The sequence below is a fragment of the Mauremys mutica genome, chromosome 7 (genome assembly GCF_020497125.1).
Source record: "Mauremys mutica isolate MM-2020 ecotype Southern chromosome 7, ASM2049712v1, whole genome shotgun sequence".
In the NCBI taxonomy this organism is placed as follows: Eukaryota; Metazoa; Chordata; order Testudines; family Geoemydidae; genus Mauremys; species Mauremys mutica.
Window position 1 is genome coordinate 18,209,415 of NC_059078.1, and position 17,699 is coordinate 18,227,113.

The 17,699-nt window shown below is 41.4% G+C and overlaps 1 protein-coding gene across 2 annotated transcripts in view; it reads left to right on the top strand.

Annotated features, from left to right (window-relative positions):
• IRAK2 (interleukin 1 receptor associated kinase 2) overlaps positions 1-17,699 on the top strand; it is a 32,200-nt gene that overhangs the window by 9,049 nt on the left and 5,452 nt on the right. For both annotated transcript variants that reach the window (XM_045023657.1, XM_045023655.1), the window contains 7 exons: positions 9,080-9,241; positions 9,681-9,787; positions 11,885-12,079; positions 12,472-12,536; positions 13,049-13,163; positions 15,272-15,381; positions 17,450-17,645. In XM_045023657.1, the coding sequence (XP_044879592.1) occupies positions 9,080-9,241; positions 9,681-9,787; positions 11,885-12,079; positions 12,472-12,536; positions 13,049-13,163; positions 15,272-15,381; positions 17,450-17,645 (950 nt within the window). The remainder of the gene's footprint in view (positions 1-9,079; positions 9,242-9,680; positions 9,788-11,884; positions 12,080-12,471; positions 12,537-13,048; positions 13,164-15,271; positions 15,382-17,449; positions 17,646-17,699) is intronic.

The following is a 17,699-nucleotide window of genomic DNA, read 5'->3' on the forward strand; positions in this document are numbered from 1 at the left end:
TTAACTCAGGTTCTAAACTAAGGCTTTGCTTACACTAGCACTTTTGTCAGTTAGGGGTCTGAAAACACCCCACTCCTGACTGATATAAGTTTCACTGACAAAAGCACCGGTGTGGACAGCGCTATGTCGGCAGGAGAACTCTCTCCCGCAGGCATAGAATGGCTACATGGGAGACTTTGCGGCGGTGTAACTGCAGCGGTTCACCTGTGCAGCTGTAAGGTCTGTAGTGTAGACATAGCCTAAGTTGGCAGGTCTAGCTGTTATATAAGTAAAGAAGAATTTTTTCTAAATGAAGCAAATTTGATTTGGAAGTCACTGGGACAATAAATGTGGAATCCCACAATAGTGTTTTTAAAGTCACTTTTCACACAGTCACACTTTAAACTCTAATTAGAAGCAGCCATTAAAACACTGTACTCCACCTCCTCCCTACAAAGGAATCCTGGATCCACCTTTGTTCTTGTGCTTGCTCAGTGCAGGGTGTTCATGGCATTTCTGAGTTATCCTGTTATCATTCTGTAATGATTTCATAGAGAAAATCAGTTGCATTCTTTCCTTTGGAGAAAGCAGTTTGGAACTGGACACACAAACCTCTTCACACTTTCTTTAATTACATGCAAGGAACAGCAATTTGCAACCTGATTTTTATCTTTTCCAGGAAAAGTCTATTACTCAGCTAGGTGTTATGTCTTTTCTGTGGCAGGGGAATTTAATCTTTACCAGGCTTTCAAAAGTGCCATTCAGAGATTTTAAGGAAATGGATTTTATTAACACCTGAGATGATGACATCACTTTTGCCCCAGGGTAGAGATATCTGGCAACCTCCAGCAAAGCCTTCAGTAAACAGCTGGATGACCTCAGTGTGACACCTACTGACTCAGCGCAGGAGGAACTCCTTTATTTAATATCATTGCACTGTAGTTTACAGACTACAAGGCTCAAAGACTGAAACCCAGCTACAGGAATCTTCAGAGCAACTACACAGCAAACCCAGATGCTGCATGGTAGATTTCTCTTGTTAGTTAAAACTGCTCTAGTATTTGAAAATGGAAAGGGATCCTGGGTGGAATCTTGAGATTCTGTTTTTACTCAAAAACAACTCAGCCCTTACTCAGGCAAAACTTCCACTAGTCGAGGAAAGCTTTGTCTCAGCGAGGACCAAATGAAATTCCTATCGATGACTACACAAGATATAAGGTAATGGAGAAACAGCCTTCCATATGGCAATTGTCTCCAGCAACAGCTGATTCCTGAAGTACGCAGAAAACATAATAATCTCAGCTACATAGTGACACCAACCACATTCTTTCTGGATAATGATCGTTCTTCTTGTATGTATGCATGTTACAGCATTTTCTGTAACATGCAGCAAAATCCTAAGCATCCAGCTCTCTTATTAGGTACAGCTCCATCCTATCTGACTTCAATCTCTTCTGATGTGAGTGGCTTTCCTCATCATACCCTGCTTCTGTGATCCTCTGTCTTTGGGTATGTCTACACTACGGGATTCTGATTTTACAGAAACCGGTTTTTGGAAACAGATTGTATAAAGTCGAGTGCACATGGCCACACTAAGCACATTAATTCGGCAGTGTGCGTCCATGTACCGAGGCTAGCATCCTATTTCCGGAGCGTTGCAGTGTGGGGAGCTATCCCATAGCTATCCCATAGTTCCTGCAGTCTCCCCTGCCCATTGGAATTCTGGGTTGAGATCCCAGTGCATGATGGGGCAAAAACAGTGTCGCGGGTGATTCTGGGTAAATGTCATCACTCAGTCCTCCCTCTGTGAAAGCAACGGCAGACAATCATTTTGTGCCCTTTTCCCTGGATTGCCCAGGCAGATGCCATAGCACGGCAACCATGGAGCCCGTTACAGACTTTTTTCACTGTCACTGTATGTCTACTGGATGTTGCTAACACAGCAGCATCCCCTTGCCTTTGCAAGTTAGCAAAGACGGTTACCAGCCATACTGTACCATCTGCTGCCTTGCAAGTTGACAATGATGGCTGTTCGTGCGGGAAGCCTGGGAGGGCTGAGAAACAAGTGGTGGCTTTGTGCTCAGGCCCAGGGAGGAGCCTTCAGGGGAGGAGGAGGAGTGGAGGTGAGCTGGGGTCGGGGGGGCGGGGCAGGGAGCTGGAGCACCCATGGCGCCACTTCTGGATAATGTGCTCAGGGGGAGCAGCCGCTAGCGACGCTCCTGGGTCACTTCAACTTACTGGTTCTAAAACCGGTTCTAAAAGGGCGTCTAAATTTAACAACCAGTTCCCGCAAACCGGCTCCAGCTCACCACTGCAGCTATCCCAGCATACAAGTGACTGCAACATGCTTTTAAAATGGGAGGGGTGGGGTGGAATGTGACAGGGAGTGTGTTATGTATGTGGGGGAAGAGAGAGTGGGTTTTTGGGGGGCTGAGAGCATGTCAGCATGCTGTCTTGTAAGTTCAGACAGCAGCAGACCTCTCCCTCCCTCCTCTCACCTCTCTCTCTCACACACAGCATTCCCAGTAACGGTTTGCATGCCGGCTGTCAGAAACAGAGCTTTGAAAGGGCATTTCCGCATTCCTGCAGGAGTTCAAAACAATGACAAGAGTGGCCACTTGACTTAAGGGGATTATGGGACGTTTCCAGAGGCTGATCAGAGCACAGTAATGCAACACCTCGTTCACACCGGGTGTTGTAGCCAAGTCACAGCAAACGTTATTCCTCTTGCCAAGGTGGAGTACCAGCAGCGCTGTCGCCATGGAGTCAGAGTGCTCTACCTGCCTTGCCAGTGTAGACGGGGAGTGAGCTAGTGCGCCCAGGGCTCCTTTATTGCTCTGTAACTTGCAAGTGTAGCCAAGCCCTTAAAAAGAAGAGTTGCTAAAGAAGTAATTAAATACATTGCCGTCCTGCCCTAGAGTTGGGTTGGGGCTAATACCCCAATCTGAATTCAGGTGGATGGAATTCATGCGTAGCTTGAGAGCCAAATTTCACAAATGATAATAGGTCAGCCCAAAATCCAAGATGTGAGGAGACATACATTTTGGGGGGAGGCAGCAAACTTGGAATCCAGAATTGAACCTTATGGTTTAGGATCATCGCTGTTCTGCCATAAAGAAAATGGTGTAATGCAGGGGTAGGCAACCTATGGCATGGGTGCCAAAGGCAGCACGCGAGCTGATTTTCAGTGGCACTCACACTGCCTGGGTCCTGGCCACCGGTCTGGGGGGCTCTGCATTTTAAATTAATTTTAAATGAAGCTTTTTAAACATTTTAAAAACCTTATTTACTTTACATACAACAATAGTTTAGTTATATATTATAGACATAGAAAGAGACCTTCTAAAACATTAAAATGTATGACTGGCACGCGAAACCTTAAATTAGAGTGAATAAATGAAGACTCGGCACACCACTTTGGAAAGATTGCCGACCCTGGTGTAATAAATGATGGGGGAAGAAGGAGAGAGGGAGGGGTCTGAGAGAAGAAGGGGGTTAATGCTGAAAAAAATATGATGGGAAAGGGAGGATTCAGAAGAGGGGTGAGAGGACAAATCCCCAGGGTAATCTGTGGCTTCGTCAATATTTAGCGGTCAGTTTTTAAATGATATTGTGGCTTGATCAATATTCAGTTTTGACCAATGTCCATTCTAATGCAAATGTATAGAATTGCAGAACTACATTATGGTGCCCAATTGGTCATACAGTTAATTTTACTTGGATATCTTATCGCCTACTCCTACACTGCAGTTAATGGCAAAACTCCCCCTTGCTTCGAGGGACTGCAGGATTGGGCCCTAATCTCTTTCTCCTCCCCAGTGTGCAGTAGTCAGAATGGTTCATGTTATTACCTCATATTGGGATTTCCAAAATGTGTTCATCTGTGAGCAGAAACATGGATGGCTTTGCTTTTCAGCTGCATGTCAAAGAAAATAAAAGCTTTGAAGCCCTTGCCCTCAATATCTGTTTTGTGCCTGAGTACTCTATTCAGCGGAGACTCCTCAAGCAGACATGACAGAGGATAATGTGCTACTATTTTAGTGGGCAAACAGTTTATAAAACTCAAAGGGTCTGATTCTGATCTAACTAACACCACTGTAAAACCAGTTACTTCATGGAGTTATTCGTGACTTGCCTTGGTGAGATCAGAATTGGGCCCCAAAAACTGATATCAGAAGTTATTGGCAGATTGTTACCAAAAGGATTAGAACTCCATCAGGCCTGTTTTCTGCTCTACTGAAATGCCATTTCTGAATGTCAGGAACAATGACTCCCCTGGACTCTTATGGTTACGTCATTTCTGTAGCTTCAGTGGTAGCGTGTTTGCTGGGTATAGAGGAAGTTACAACATTCAAAAAAGGCCCTCAGAAAACCAGTGTCAATGGGGAAAGCAGTTCTAATTTTAGAGCTTTTCAGTTAGTTGAAAGAGCAGTAAAGAAAAAAAAAAACACCCTAACCTCATGATGCAGGGATTATGCAGTGTTGTAGCCGTGTCAGTTCCAGGATATTACAGACAAGGTTAGGTAATCTTTTATTGGACCAACTTCTGTTGGTGAGCAGGGATTGTCAATTTTAACTAGAGAAATACAGAATGTTCTTTTCTGGTGCCTAATTCCTGGCGTCACATTGAAACCCCATAAAACTTATGGTTTCATGTGGTTCTGACACAGTGCCAGAGGAAACAATGGATTAGTCTGAAATTCAGACTGAGTGCTTGGTTTCATTCCAATCTGGAAGTGAAGAAAAACTTAGGGCAAGAGCCAGGCAGATTAAAACCAAAGATGTGCCTCTAAAGTGAATCTGCCTAGTTCTGCAGAACTCTAGGGCCCCATCCTACTTCCACTGATGGGCTGGGCCTTTGGTTTTCATACTTATGAAGAAGTATGAAATTATAAATGAAACATCCTGTTTCCCTAGTTGTTTCAGATACAGCCCCTACTAAGTAAAACGCAAATATATTATCTGACTTCAAAATTAAAAAGAAGGCTGGTTTGTACTGCTGATATAAACCATTTTTAAGATAAAATAACCTATTATAATAGTGTGGTAAAATAAATCTCATATTGGTGCTTCCAGGCTTTTTATAAAAAAGAAAACAATAATTTTCATATTTAGTAAAATCGGTGCAAGATGCCATATTGACCCAAAAATCATTAGAAGTTGAGATCATATAGTCCAGGCAGGGCATTTCCAGGTGCATTGTCCATTGTAGTTTTAAATGTCCCATGCAATGAGTTTCCAGCTACTTCCTTGGGAAAACCTTTCACACCCTAATACACCCCATTGTCAGAAAGCTTTTCCTGCTAGCCTAAATTTTCCCCTTCTTTTCTTACCTTAATTCCATCCCATTGCTCCTACATATGCCCTTATTTAATTGTATAAAGTAATGCCTTCTTTCCCTTGAGGATGCTTTTGTCCTTCAAATTTCTGTACGCTGATAACTTGTCTGCATCTAATGTACTCTTAACAGTACTCCATGTTTTGCTCTTTGAGGCCTGATTCCCAGTTTCATCCAACCTGTACTTAGTGCAGGATCTGTTGGTGCAGTGAGCAAAGGTGTTCCCCAATTCAGGTTTTTTTTGTAAGTTAGAAGAACCTGAGTGAGGGCTTCTTACTATATATGTTCCATTCTATGCATCTGATGAAGTGGGCTGTAGCCCACGAAAGCTTATGCCCAGATAAATTTGTTAGTCTCTAAGGTGCCACAAGTACTCCTGTTCTTTTTGCGGATACAGACTAACATGGCTGCTACTCTGAAAAGGATAATATACCCACTCTAACCTGTTCCTATAAACATAAAGGTAAAAGAAATAAGTGTTCTTGGATGTCTACTGTGGGATTTAAACCTCAGGGCATGGCTACACTGCACGATGAAAACTTGGGATCTTTAAGTTCACACCAGCAGTGTCCCCCCAGGAGAGTTATATTGCAGCACATGAGTGCATGCTGCTGTTTACAACCCCTTATTCCAAGCTGCAGGGCAGTGTAGGTATGCCCTTAGTCTTCTTGCGCACACAGTGAGAATTATACCACAGGATCAACAAGTCACCTAAGAACCACAAACATATAGACAATCCTTTCTTGCATCCTGAGTTCTGTATAAATTAGCTCAGCCTTTACGTTCATACTGGCTTCGAAACCACACACTTTCCGGTTGAGTTTGGGTTTCTTTTTTTTTTTTTCTTGCTGACCAACTTGTCTACTTCTGCTATGTGTTAGTCAGCTGTGATTTCCTGTTTTCACCTGCTGAAGTGCGTATTTTGGAAATGGAATGAGATGAAAAATATCACAAGTTGACACCCTGGTCTAGAGAACTGTTTTTTTTTTTTTTTTTTTTAAAGTGTGGCCTAAACTAGGAATAACCTAACACATAACACCCTCTCAAGGCAAGTCAGATATACCAGGCCATGGTACGTGTTTCATTGGTGATATATGAGCTTGATGTTCCATGCGATCACTTCACAACAATAAGGAACTGCTGAGATACACAATAATTCTCTAAACCTTTGTGATACATTCACAGGACAAAGTGAAATAAATAATTGGCAATAAAGGATTGTGGCCCTACTATTGCTTTCACCAAAAACAAGTGACTTTAGTGAGGTCAGGATTTTCGTACCTTTTGAAATTTGGGGCCAAGTTCTTCTTTCAGTTTCACAGGTTAATCTAGAATAAATCCAGTGACTCTCGATATATGACAATGTAAGAGCAGAATTTGGCCCTCAGAGGTAAAATTTTCAAGAGCCCTAAATGACTTAAGAGACTGTCTTATTTTCACAAGTGACTTAGAACCTGATCCAAACCCCACTGAAGTTAATGGGAGTATTTCCAGTGACTTCACTGGGCTTTGGATCAGCCTCTTGGGCATTTAAGAGCTGATGGCTCATTGACAACCAATGGGACTTCAGGACCTAGATTGCTTAGGTTCCCTTGAAATTTTTACCCTGGATCTTTTGCCAGAGTAAATATTAAATCATTTCATGTTCAGTCTGTTACCCCAATATCATCTAATGGGGTTGCTTCAATGTGGTTTGTGAAGACACTTGTTTAATCTTAGTCTCTCATTTAAAAAAGAATATCAATGAAGAGGTAGGTGTAATCCAGTAGAGTAATGTCTGGGAGTTGGGGGGAGAAGACGAGGGCCCTCTTCCTGGCATTGCTGCTGACTTGCTGTGTGACCTTGGGCACACCACTTCACCTTTCTCTGCCTCAGTTTTCCCCAGTCATAAAGTGGGGGAAAATGATACTGATCTTCTTTTGTAAAACATGTTGGGAAGAAAGCTGTATAAGAGCAAAGCAGTACTATTGTTTTATACATTGTTCATAAAAACCCTGAGAGGGTTTCTTTGCCCACAAATTTTTTGTGTTGTGAGGGGGTGATCCACCCCAAATAATAATTACTATGGGTATGGCATAGTCTCTGTCTGTACATCAAGATGATGATTTACCCCTGCATCTTACCAGAAAAGTCTCACAATATTTAATAGGAGGAAACCAACAGTGGTCTATAGAAATTATTCTCAGAGCCTATGAAATTTAATAAAGAATTAGACTCTTTCTCTTCAGGTTATGAACTATCTTATGGAATTCTAAAACTGGAGCATAATTCTCTATTCAAATCTATACAATGATTTGAAAAGACTACAAAAAAGTAATCATTTTCTAATATGTTCTATAGGACTTATTCCACAAGGGACATATAAAGAGATGCAAAAGTTAGTGCGTGGATTCCTTGGTTTTGTTCCTACCTTTGCTACTGACTGGCTGTGTGATTTTGGGCATGTCACTGAAATTCTGTGCCTCAGTTTACCCATCCATAAAATGGCTATAACAATACACTACTACCTCACAGGGGTGCTGTGAGGTTTAACTAATGTACCTAATGTGTTTTGAGATCCTTGGATGAATGATAAGAGCAATATATTATTATTGCTAACTTATCTTTTTAAGTACCAAGTTATGCATGGTGATGACTATGAAATACTGTTGTTTCAAAAATAATTTTTGATTCATCCTCAGTAATACTTATTAAGTCTAAATCATGTGGACAAATGCAAAGTAATGCACACTGGAAAACATAATTTCAACTATACACGCAAAATGATGGGTTCTAAATTAGCTGTTACCACTCAAGACAGAGATCTTGAAGTCATTGTGAACAGTTCTTTGAAAACATCTATTCAATGTGCAGAGGCAGTCAAAAAAGCTCACAGAATGTTAGGAACCATTAGAAAAGTGATATATAAGACAGATAATATCAGAATGACACAATATAAATCCATGGTACGCTCACACCTTGAATACTGCGTGCAGTTCTTGTCACTCCGTCTCAAAAAAAGATATATTAGAACTCAAAAAGGTACAAAGAAGGGCAACAAAAATGATTAAGGGTGTGGAACAGCTTCCATAGGAGGAGAGATTAAATAGACTGGAATCTTTCAGTTTGGAAAAGAAATGACTAAGGGGGGATATGATAGAGGGTTATAAAATAGTGAACGGTGTAAAGAAAGTGAGTGAGGTAGTGTTATTTACCCCTTCACATAACACAAGGACCAGGGGTCACCCAATGAAATTAATAGGCAGCAGGTTTAAAAAAACAAAAGGAAATACTTCTTCTCACAATGTACAATCAACTTGTGGAACTCATTGCCAGGGGATGTTGTGAAGGCCAAAACTACAACAGGGTTCAAAAAAGAATTAGATAAGTTCATGAAGAATAGGTCTATCAACATCTATTAGCCAAGATGGTCAGGGATGCAACCCTATGGTCTGGATATTCATAGCCTCTGATGGCCAAAAGTGGATTACAGGGCACTGATCACTCGATGATTGCCTGTTTTGTTCATTCCCTCCAAAGCAAGCGTCGGAATTGGCAAGTGTTGAAAGACAGAATACTGGGCTAGATGGACCATTGGTGTGACCCACTATGACTGTTCTTATATTTAAATTAAATTAACTAAATAAAAACATGTTACACTCTGACTAAGCATTTTTAATGATAATGTACTAAGTCATTTTTAGGACATTTTGTCTCAGATTAAGAGCTTATTTTCTCAGTGTGGCTGTATGGTTTGGTTTTTTTTTCTTGTTTGTTTTGCAGGGGTATCAGTCTCTAATATTACTAATCCTGCCAGAGTGCCATTAGAGTCACCTAAACAGGAGAACATACCCTGTTATCCCACAGAAAACAAAAATAAAGCCAAAGAAAATGAGATTGGACCATCACCAGACTTACCACACTTGCATGCGTTAGCAGCACCTAGTAAGTAAAATAACATGAGATATATTTGTTTTAATGGTAGAATGAATGTGTAGATAGGGACGATTCGCACTCCCAACACAGCATAGACACACTGTATTATGACGCAAACTCACCCTTTCCTGTGGTTTGCCTTTATTCCTGCTTATGTAACAACGCTCTGAACTTCCTCCTGAGCTGTCTGTTCCTGATGTTTTCCTGGCAAGACGTCCACTTTCTCCCTCTCTCTCTTGTCTTCAAAAGACTGAACATTTTATATCCCTGAGCTAGAACTAAAGAGTCCCACCCTGTTAGGGTGAGTCAGAAGAACAATGTGCCTAGTCCTGACAGGCTGTCAACTGGTTTAGGGGACTTGAGAAAACAATCACAGAAACTGAACTAGTCATACTTTTAGTATCACAAAAATAATGCATTTCCCCATCACTGTTAATGTCATTTTCAGATCCAGTTTCTGGTGGAATCTCAGACTCACTCCCCTATCCACTACCTCCCCCAGAGGACCTTATGCACTCCCTACAATCAAATCCTCCTCGTTCATCAAGTGTGAAGGTAAACCTCATAATTTAAACCCCAATTTTCTGATGACCATGAAAATTGCCTTTCATGCCATTCTTTGTTCCTTTAATTAAAAGGAATTTGTGTGCATCCCTCTACCTGCATAAACTGTATATCTCTTGAAAACATGGTGCCTAATTTGGATCTCACTTACACAAGTATTGTTTGAAGAACTTGTGCTGACTCTGCTGACTTCAACCTCTGAGAAGAACTATGCTTATTAATTCTATTGCATATTACAAAGTCAGGTATGGGAAACGAATCTGGATGGCAACTGATTATGAGAGAATTCCCAGTGTGGTTACTGATGCAGCTCAGTAAAGGGTGCTTTTCACATTGTATTGTGCTGTGATCACACCAGACATGGAAGTAAGGGTGGAATATTTATTTTTAGAAGTTTAAGAAAATTTCCTAAGTGTGGTGAATTTGGGGACTCTTTTTTTTTTTTTTAAGAGTTTACACTTTAATCAATATTTCCCACTAGATTCTAAAAATTTTGAAGCACGTTACATTTTAAACCTTTAAACCTCACTGGTAATGTCCAATATAACATGATACAAGTGTTCCAACCAGAGGAGGAGACTGCTGTACATAAATACAATGGTTCCAAAGCTCCTTGCTGGGGAGTTAGTGTTTTGCATCTTTGTATTGTGAACAGATTTATCAGGCATGGGGTGTGGGAGCTGCACACTAATATTTAAGCTATTTCTTCCTTTGTACATATTGGGACTTATAATATCAAATGGAGCCATTCATTCAGTAAAAAACAAACACAGGAATTGCCAAACTGGAACCGATACTGGACTAGAAGAACAAAATAATTTTGCAGTCAATGCCAGATGCTTCAGAAGTAGGTGCACCTAACTACAATATTTAATGTAAAACATTGAGAATATTTCTTCTTGATCCAGCTGATGATCAATTTATGCCCTGAAGCATGAGGATTGATGGTTCTTGTAACTTGACTTTTGGGTATGTCTATACTGCAATAGAAGACCTGCGGCTGGGTGGGGTCAGTTGACTGGGCTTGAGCTGTGGAGCTATAAAACTGCAGTGTAAACACTCAGGATCGGAGATCCTATGTGTGCTGAGGGTCCCAGAGCCCAGGTTCCAGCCCGAGCCCCAACGTCTATGCTGCAATTTTATAGCCCCACGAGCCCGAGTCAGCTGACCCAGGCCAGGCACAGCTGTGCCACAGATCTTTTATCGCAGTGTAGACATACCTTTAGTGTCACTCGTGATGCTATTAATTCTTTAAATAAACATCTGATCATTTTAAAAAATCCAACTTGCTAAGCTATTTATTGAGAACAAGCCAAAGTAGATGGTTAAAATGTTTATTTTATAGCTGTGTGAAACTTTAGCAATGTAACTGAAAACACTCCATAGCTGAGCTTATTTACATATCTTTGTAAACTCTAAAACTGCCTTTTCACAAAAAAATTCACAAAAAGTTTAAGAATGTTTCACTTGGAAATAGGATATTTTTCAGTGAAGAAGGACCCATTTTTGAGGCAAAGGAGTGAAATTTCTCCCCCAAATGGGCAACATTTCAATCCAAACTAAACCTCTTTTACAAGCAAAGTCTGTGCCTACAACAAAATTCACATTTTCAACTGTGTTCAATGCAAAATCTCCCATTGTGCAAAATTTCTCACAACAGCAAAACTACCAAAACTGAATTGTGAAAAACGTAGGTACTGATCGTGTAGAAGAGCAGTCACAATTTCACACAACCCTGGTTTATTTTGCTATCGTGGAAAATAAATTGTGGAGTAGAAAATGAACTCAGTAGGGATGTCAACACATCACCGACAGGGCTGAAAGGAATCCTGCATGTGAATTTTCTAATTCAGGGGATATCCATATAGGACTCACATCCTGGAGTCCTAGAAGACAAAGGGAGTTTTGCCTATGTTAGAAATACAGGACTAGTTTTCTCAGAGCCTATCCTCACTAGTAATTGGCCTTGGACCTGTGTGGTAACTGGGTCCTATGACTTGGCTGTGTTTAAAAGGCCCTTAAAGTCCCTAGCAAAGAGAGAAATCCGTTGTTCCAGGGAGATAAACTTTTTTTTTTTTTTATTTCTAGCCCTGTGGTTCTTCCACTCCTCAGCAGGAATCGATTGCTGATCTCCCTAGTGGGAGCCTTTTGTGGACCCAGGGGGAAGTGATAAATGCTACCAATGGTTTCAGTGAGGAGAACCGAATTAATGAAGGTATTTTTGCCGAGGTCTACAAAGGTCAGAGACACAATGCAGTATACGTCATTAAAAGGCTCAAAGAGGCAAGTACCTACCCTTCCTCCTTTTCTTCATTTATGTTTGAAAGGGAATCATTTAACCTCCCCCTAAACATTAACAGTTATCATTTAATACACCACAGACTAGTAATCAGAAATTCTGCACTCTGGTATTTTTAGGAGGGTAAATGATGTCTAGTTTAAAGCAAGATCCCACAAACATTTATGCATGAGACCTTTTATCCACATGAGTAGTCCTATTGACTTCAATGGGACTACTAATGTGAGTAGTTACCTGCATGCATAATTGTTAGCAGGATAAAGCCTTTAGTTATTTATTTGCTATTCTACATATAAAAAATGTTTTGGTTCTAGTTTAAATGAAGTCAGTGCCTGTGACAGTTGATTTTAGTGCATTTTTGTGGTGTTTTTCACAGATGGAATGTACAAGCCAGAATTCAACACGAAGATTCTTTCATACAGAAGTACAGATTTGCTTTCGGTAAGTAGCTGTTTGGAAATTGGTTCTGGTCACAGTCTGTTTGGGGATTAATAGATCTTTTACAAAATAACAAGAAATAATCTGATCTGTGTTAAGGGCTAAATTTTGCCCTGTAGACACTGCACTGTATTGAGGATGGTGTGGATCTGTACTGACCCAGCAGGAGCTCTGGGAAGCAGCTGCCTCCATTGCCTCCAAAGTTCACCTACTTGCTGGGGGAGTGGAGCCACAGTGCCATTCCTTAAGCAGGTCCAGGGCAGCTCCTTTCTGCAGCTGAGCATCCCCTCTACTTAGTGTGGAAGGGGATGGCACTATAGCCCCACTTCCTCTCTGCTGCATTGTTAGCCTTGATGTGCAACAATTGTAATTCTGCTGTGCCGCTGTGCTCCCAAGGAGAGGAGTCAGTACACAGTCTAGTCTATATGTTGTCAGTTTGATCCAGCACTGGAATTTTAAATTGTTTCTGTTTATTTTTATTTTACTTGCTAATATTTGTTGATATTTGGCTTCAGGTGTTGTCACATTAACATTTTACAACTAGTGGGTTTCTCGCTAGAAAGTGGATATCACTGTCTGATATACCCCTACATGGATAATGGATCACTTGAAAACAGACTACAGTGTCAAGTAAGCAGAGGATTTGGGTCCTATCAAAGTACTGTATGAAAATCATTTGTATCTCTTTGAAAAATTTTGCTATGTTCTTTGGGTCTTATGTAATATTCCTGCAATTTGGGAAAGATCTATATTCACATTTTCTAGGAGAATTCAACACATCCTTGCCAGTACTCAGGCGGAGAGTATCTCTTCTTTACCTTTCCCACAGAAAGGGTAGCTTCTCTTTTTTCCTTTCCTCCCCCACCATGTGAATCATTAGCAGCAGAAAAAAGGAGCATGAACATATATCACTCACAAGTATTGGAAAGGCTGCAAGTCTTTTTACATACAAATAAATCTGTTTTCTGCCACGAGGCAGGCCATCTTTACTGAGAGTTTCTGCCATGCAGCTTCTGTCTTAAGAAAAAGAAAGCTGTAAAAATGTGCAGCTATACAGCACTATATGCATTAGATTTGGCAATATGTCACTGTAAAATCAACTACAGTAACTCCTCACTTAACATTGTATGTTCCTGAAAATGCAACTTTAAGTGAAACGATGTTAAACAAATCCAATTTTCCCATAAGATTTAATGTAAATGCGGGGGGGGGGTAGGTTCCAAGGAAATTTGTGGGGGGGCAGACAAAAGGCATTATATACTGTACAGTACTGTACTGTGGTGGGGAGGTGCCCCTGGCTTATCCCTGGGGCTCAGAGCTGGGGGTGCAGGGACTGGGAGGGAGTTAGGGTGTGGGAGGGCACTCAGGGTGGGGGTGCGGGAGGGCGCTCAGGGCTGGGTCAGGCAGGAGGTGCAGAGCACTTACCTGGGGCAGCTCCTGTTTGGTGCAGGGGGGTACAGGTGGCTCTGCACAGTGTGGCACTGCCCCCATGGCCACGATTCTGGGAGCCGCGATTCTGAAAGCTGCCCTTCCTTCTCCCTCCTCCCCCGGGGGCAGGCAGGGCCACCCGGAACGCAGGGGCTTTAGGGGCTGCAAGGCCCTGGGCTAAGGGGGCCCCAGGGCCCTGGCCTGCATCTCTAAAGCCCCTTTCGGAATGCGGCCCTGCAGGCACGGGCCAGAGGACTCAGGAGGAGCAGGGGCAGCCAGCAGCCGGAGAGAAGTGGCACTTTTCCCTTCAAAGTGCCGCTTCTCTCCAGCTGGTTTTGAAGGGGAAAGCGCTGCTTCTCTCTGGCCACTGGCTGCGCGGCTGCCCCTGCTCCTCCTGAGTCCTCCGGCCCGTGCTCACAGGGCCGCATTCCGAAGGGGGCTTTAGAGATGCAGGCCAGGGCCCCGGGGCCACCTTAACCCAGGGCCCTGCAGCCCCTAATGTCCTTGCATTCCGGGTGGACCTGCCTGCTGGGGGGAGGGAAGCTTCCCCCCTCCCTCACTCCCTCCCTCCCAGAAAGTCCTAAGCACTGCCAAACAGCTGTTTGGCAGCGGGGGAAGTGCTGGGAGGGAGGAGAGGAGGTGGAGAAGAGTAACTTGTGCAATGCTCTCATGTAAAGTCAGCCAAACGACGTTATAAGGGAGCATTGCACAACTTTAAATGAGTATGCTCCCTAATGGAGCAGCAACGTAACTTCAAAACAACGTTAAGTGGGAGGACATTAAGTGAGGAGTTACTGTACAGTGTTTGGTTGTGTCAGAGTCCAGTGTTCAAATACAGTATGAAGTCAGCTGCTTTAGGGGGGACAGCTTATGAGATGCTCAAATTCATTGTTCGAGCACTGTGCAGGGGAACTAGCAGGGCAATGGAAAGGACCCTTGTGAATTCTTCAATAGGAACATAGGATTTACTGAACCAGATTCGATGAGTATCCTGCCTCCAGCAGTGGCCAATACCATGTGTTCCAGTGGAAAGTGATCTCTGCTTCACCTGTACCGTCATCATGTAATGCACCACGCCGAGTATGCAGTGCTGCATGTGGAGGGTGGAAGGATTCCTTCCTGACCCCCAAATAAGTGGTTTCTGCCCTGAAGCATGAGATTTGTTTACCCCATCTTGCTTCCAGTTAGGTTAGTGAGTGTTTTGTCTACAGTGAGGGAAGGAGAAGCTCTTGCTTGTAAAATTAACACTGTTTTTTGCTTCTTTCCATAAAAAGAAAAACATACCAACCCTCTTCCTCCTTTTCTTCCAGGTTGGTTCCATGCCATTAACATGGGAGAAACGCATCACAATTTCTATAGGACTTATCCGAGCCATACAGTATCTCCATAACTTTGGGATTCTGCATGGGAATGTCAAGAGGTAGGGTTGCTGGCTTATCGACATATCTGCAACACTCTATCATTCAACTGTGTTTTCCAGAATTTCAAAAAACAGAAATGTCTGAAAGTCTTCCAGTCTGCATATGAGCTAGGAATCATTCCCCATACACATCTGCTCCTGTTATCTCTTGCTCTTTTAGATGTCTCCCCTCCACATTTCATTTACATCTTCTTCTTTTTTTTTTTTTTAATGTGGTAAAAGTATATTCTTCTGAAGTGGTTTTTTTAGCACATTCCCTTCCATTTCCCCCCATATGTAAAATTTCAAATATTCCCCATAACATTCCAGTATTGGAAAGTTGTTTGTTCCCTGAAAAAGTCTTAGGGCTGTTCTGTACATGAAAGTTGTACCACCTTAACTATAGAGTTAAGGTGGTACACCCCTCTAGTGTGCATGCAGTTATATCACTATAAAGGTGTTTATACTGGTACAACTACTCCTATATGGGAACGGGAATAAGTTGTATCAGTATAAGGCACTTTGTTACTGCTGTAACTGTAACCCCACAAGGGTTATACTGATTTGGCTATTTTGATTTAAAACAGAACAAAACAAAAGCCCTTATCCCTATCTGACATACTTAAATTAATATTAAATTTGTGCATAGACCCGGCTTTACTCTTATACAAAATAATGTTTACAGCTTTGCCTTAAAATACACATTCTGTTAGTTCTTTTTAACCTTTGTGTTTCCAAGTTTGATCAGGGTTTAGGAATACAAGTTCAAAGACAGCTGATTTTTCCTCAGACTACCATAAGCTCCTCATTGTGCTCAACCATCTATTTAACTCCACTCTCCAATGTTCTTCTCCCACTGGTGTTAATAGAATCCTAGAATTCCAGATGAAAAAGATCTAAGGGGTGACTAGATCAGTCTGTAAGTACCTACTTAGGGGACAGAAATTTGATAATGGGCTCTTCAATCTAGCAGACAACAATATAGTGAGAGTCAATGGCTGGAAGTTGAAGCTAGAAATTTTCACACTGAAAATAGAGTGCACTTTTTTAACAGTGAGGGTAATTAACTGGAAACGCTTACCAAGGGTTGTGTTGAGTCTCATCACAGGCAATATTTAAATTAAGATTGGATGTTTTTCTAAGATATGCTTTAGTACAAACAGGAATTAATTCAGGGAAGTCCATCAGCCTGTGTTATCCAGGAGGTCAGGCTTGATCGCAATGGTTCCTTCTGGCTTAAGAATCTATTAATCTATTAGGTCAAAATGTGCATTTGTTTGTGCCCTACAGCATGCGGCCTTTCATGGTATAACCTGTGACTAATATATGCTTTTCCTGTAATAATCAGAAAAAATGCATTTCCAATTTTGTCAGGCAATGCTTTTTGTATTCACATGCAGCTGGAAAGCAGAGTGCTCCTGTTCTTTGTGATGGCAGAAAGGTTTTAAATTACAGAAATGCTGGTCTTTTTGCTTTGTTTTATATCATGGAGTCATGTCCTGAGTTCCTTACTCAGTTCTGGTGAGGCAAAACTCATTTTGAGGTCATTTGGAGTCCACTGTGGTCGCAGAATTTGGACTGAGTAAATGCTGAGAAAATAACTCAGGATTTGCCTGACACATCTTTCCAGAGAATGAGGAAAAAAACAAACAATTTCAGGTTTCTTCAACAGAGGAGTTCCCTATAGTCCGTAAAATTGTTTAACTAAAAATCAAATGGACCAAATTAATCCCTGATGACCCATGGTTTTTGAGGAACTTAGACCAGGAATGAATATGACCCTATATATTTGCTAACAAACAATAAAATGTATACAACAAAACAATGTAGAATTAGATTAGATAGGAGGAAAATACTGCTATTGTCTAACTTTATTTAAAAAAAAAAAATTCTGGTCTATGATAGCTTTACTAAAGCTTGATTTATACCTCTATTCACTATCCCTTTCAACATACAAGACTGGAATCTAAAAGAGAATTTGCATAAAGAAGCTCTTAAATGTACTTTCTAAAATCACATATTACCATAAGACTCTGCATTCAGGTGTGAATAGATTGATCACTATTGGTATTTGCCTTACTTTATGCAGCTCCAATGTCTTGCTGGATGAAAATTTCACACCAAAACTTGGACATTCAGGTCTCCGACTATATTCTGTAGAAAAAAAATCAGACTATGCTATGATGAAAACCAAAGTTTTACAAGCTTCCCTCACTTATCTGCCAGAAGATTTTGTCAGGCATGGACAGCTAACACAAAAAATTGACATCTTTGGTTGTGGAATAGTAAGTGGTCTTTATTTATTTTATTTTATTTATTTATTTTTAAACCTTTGCTAT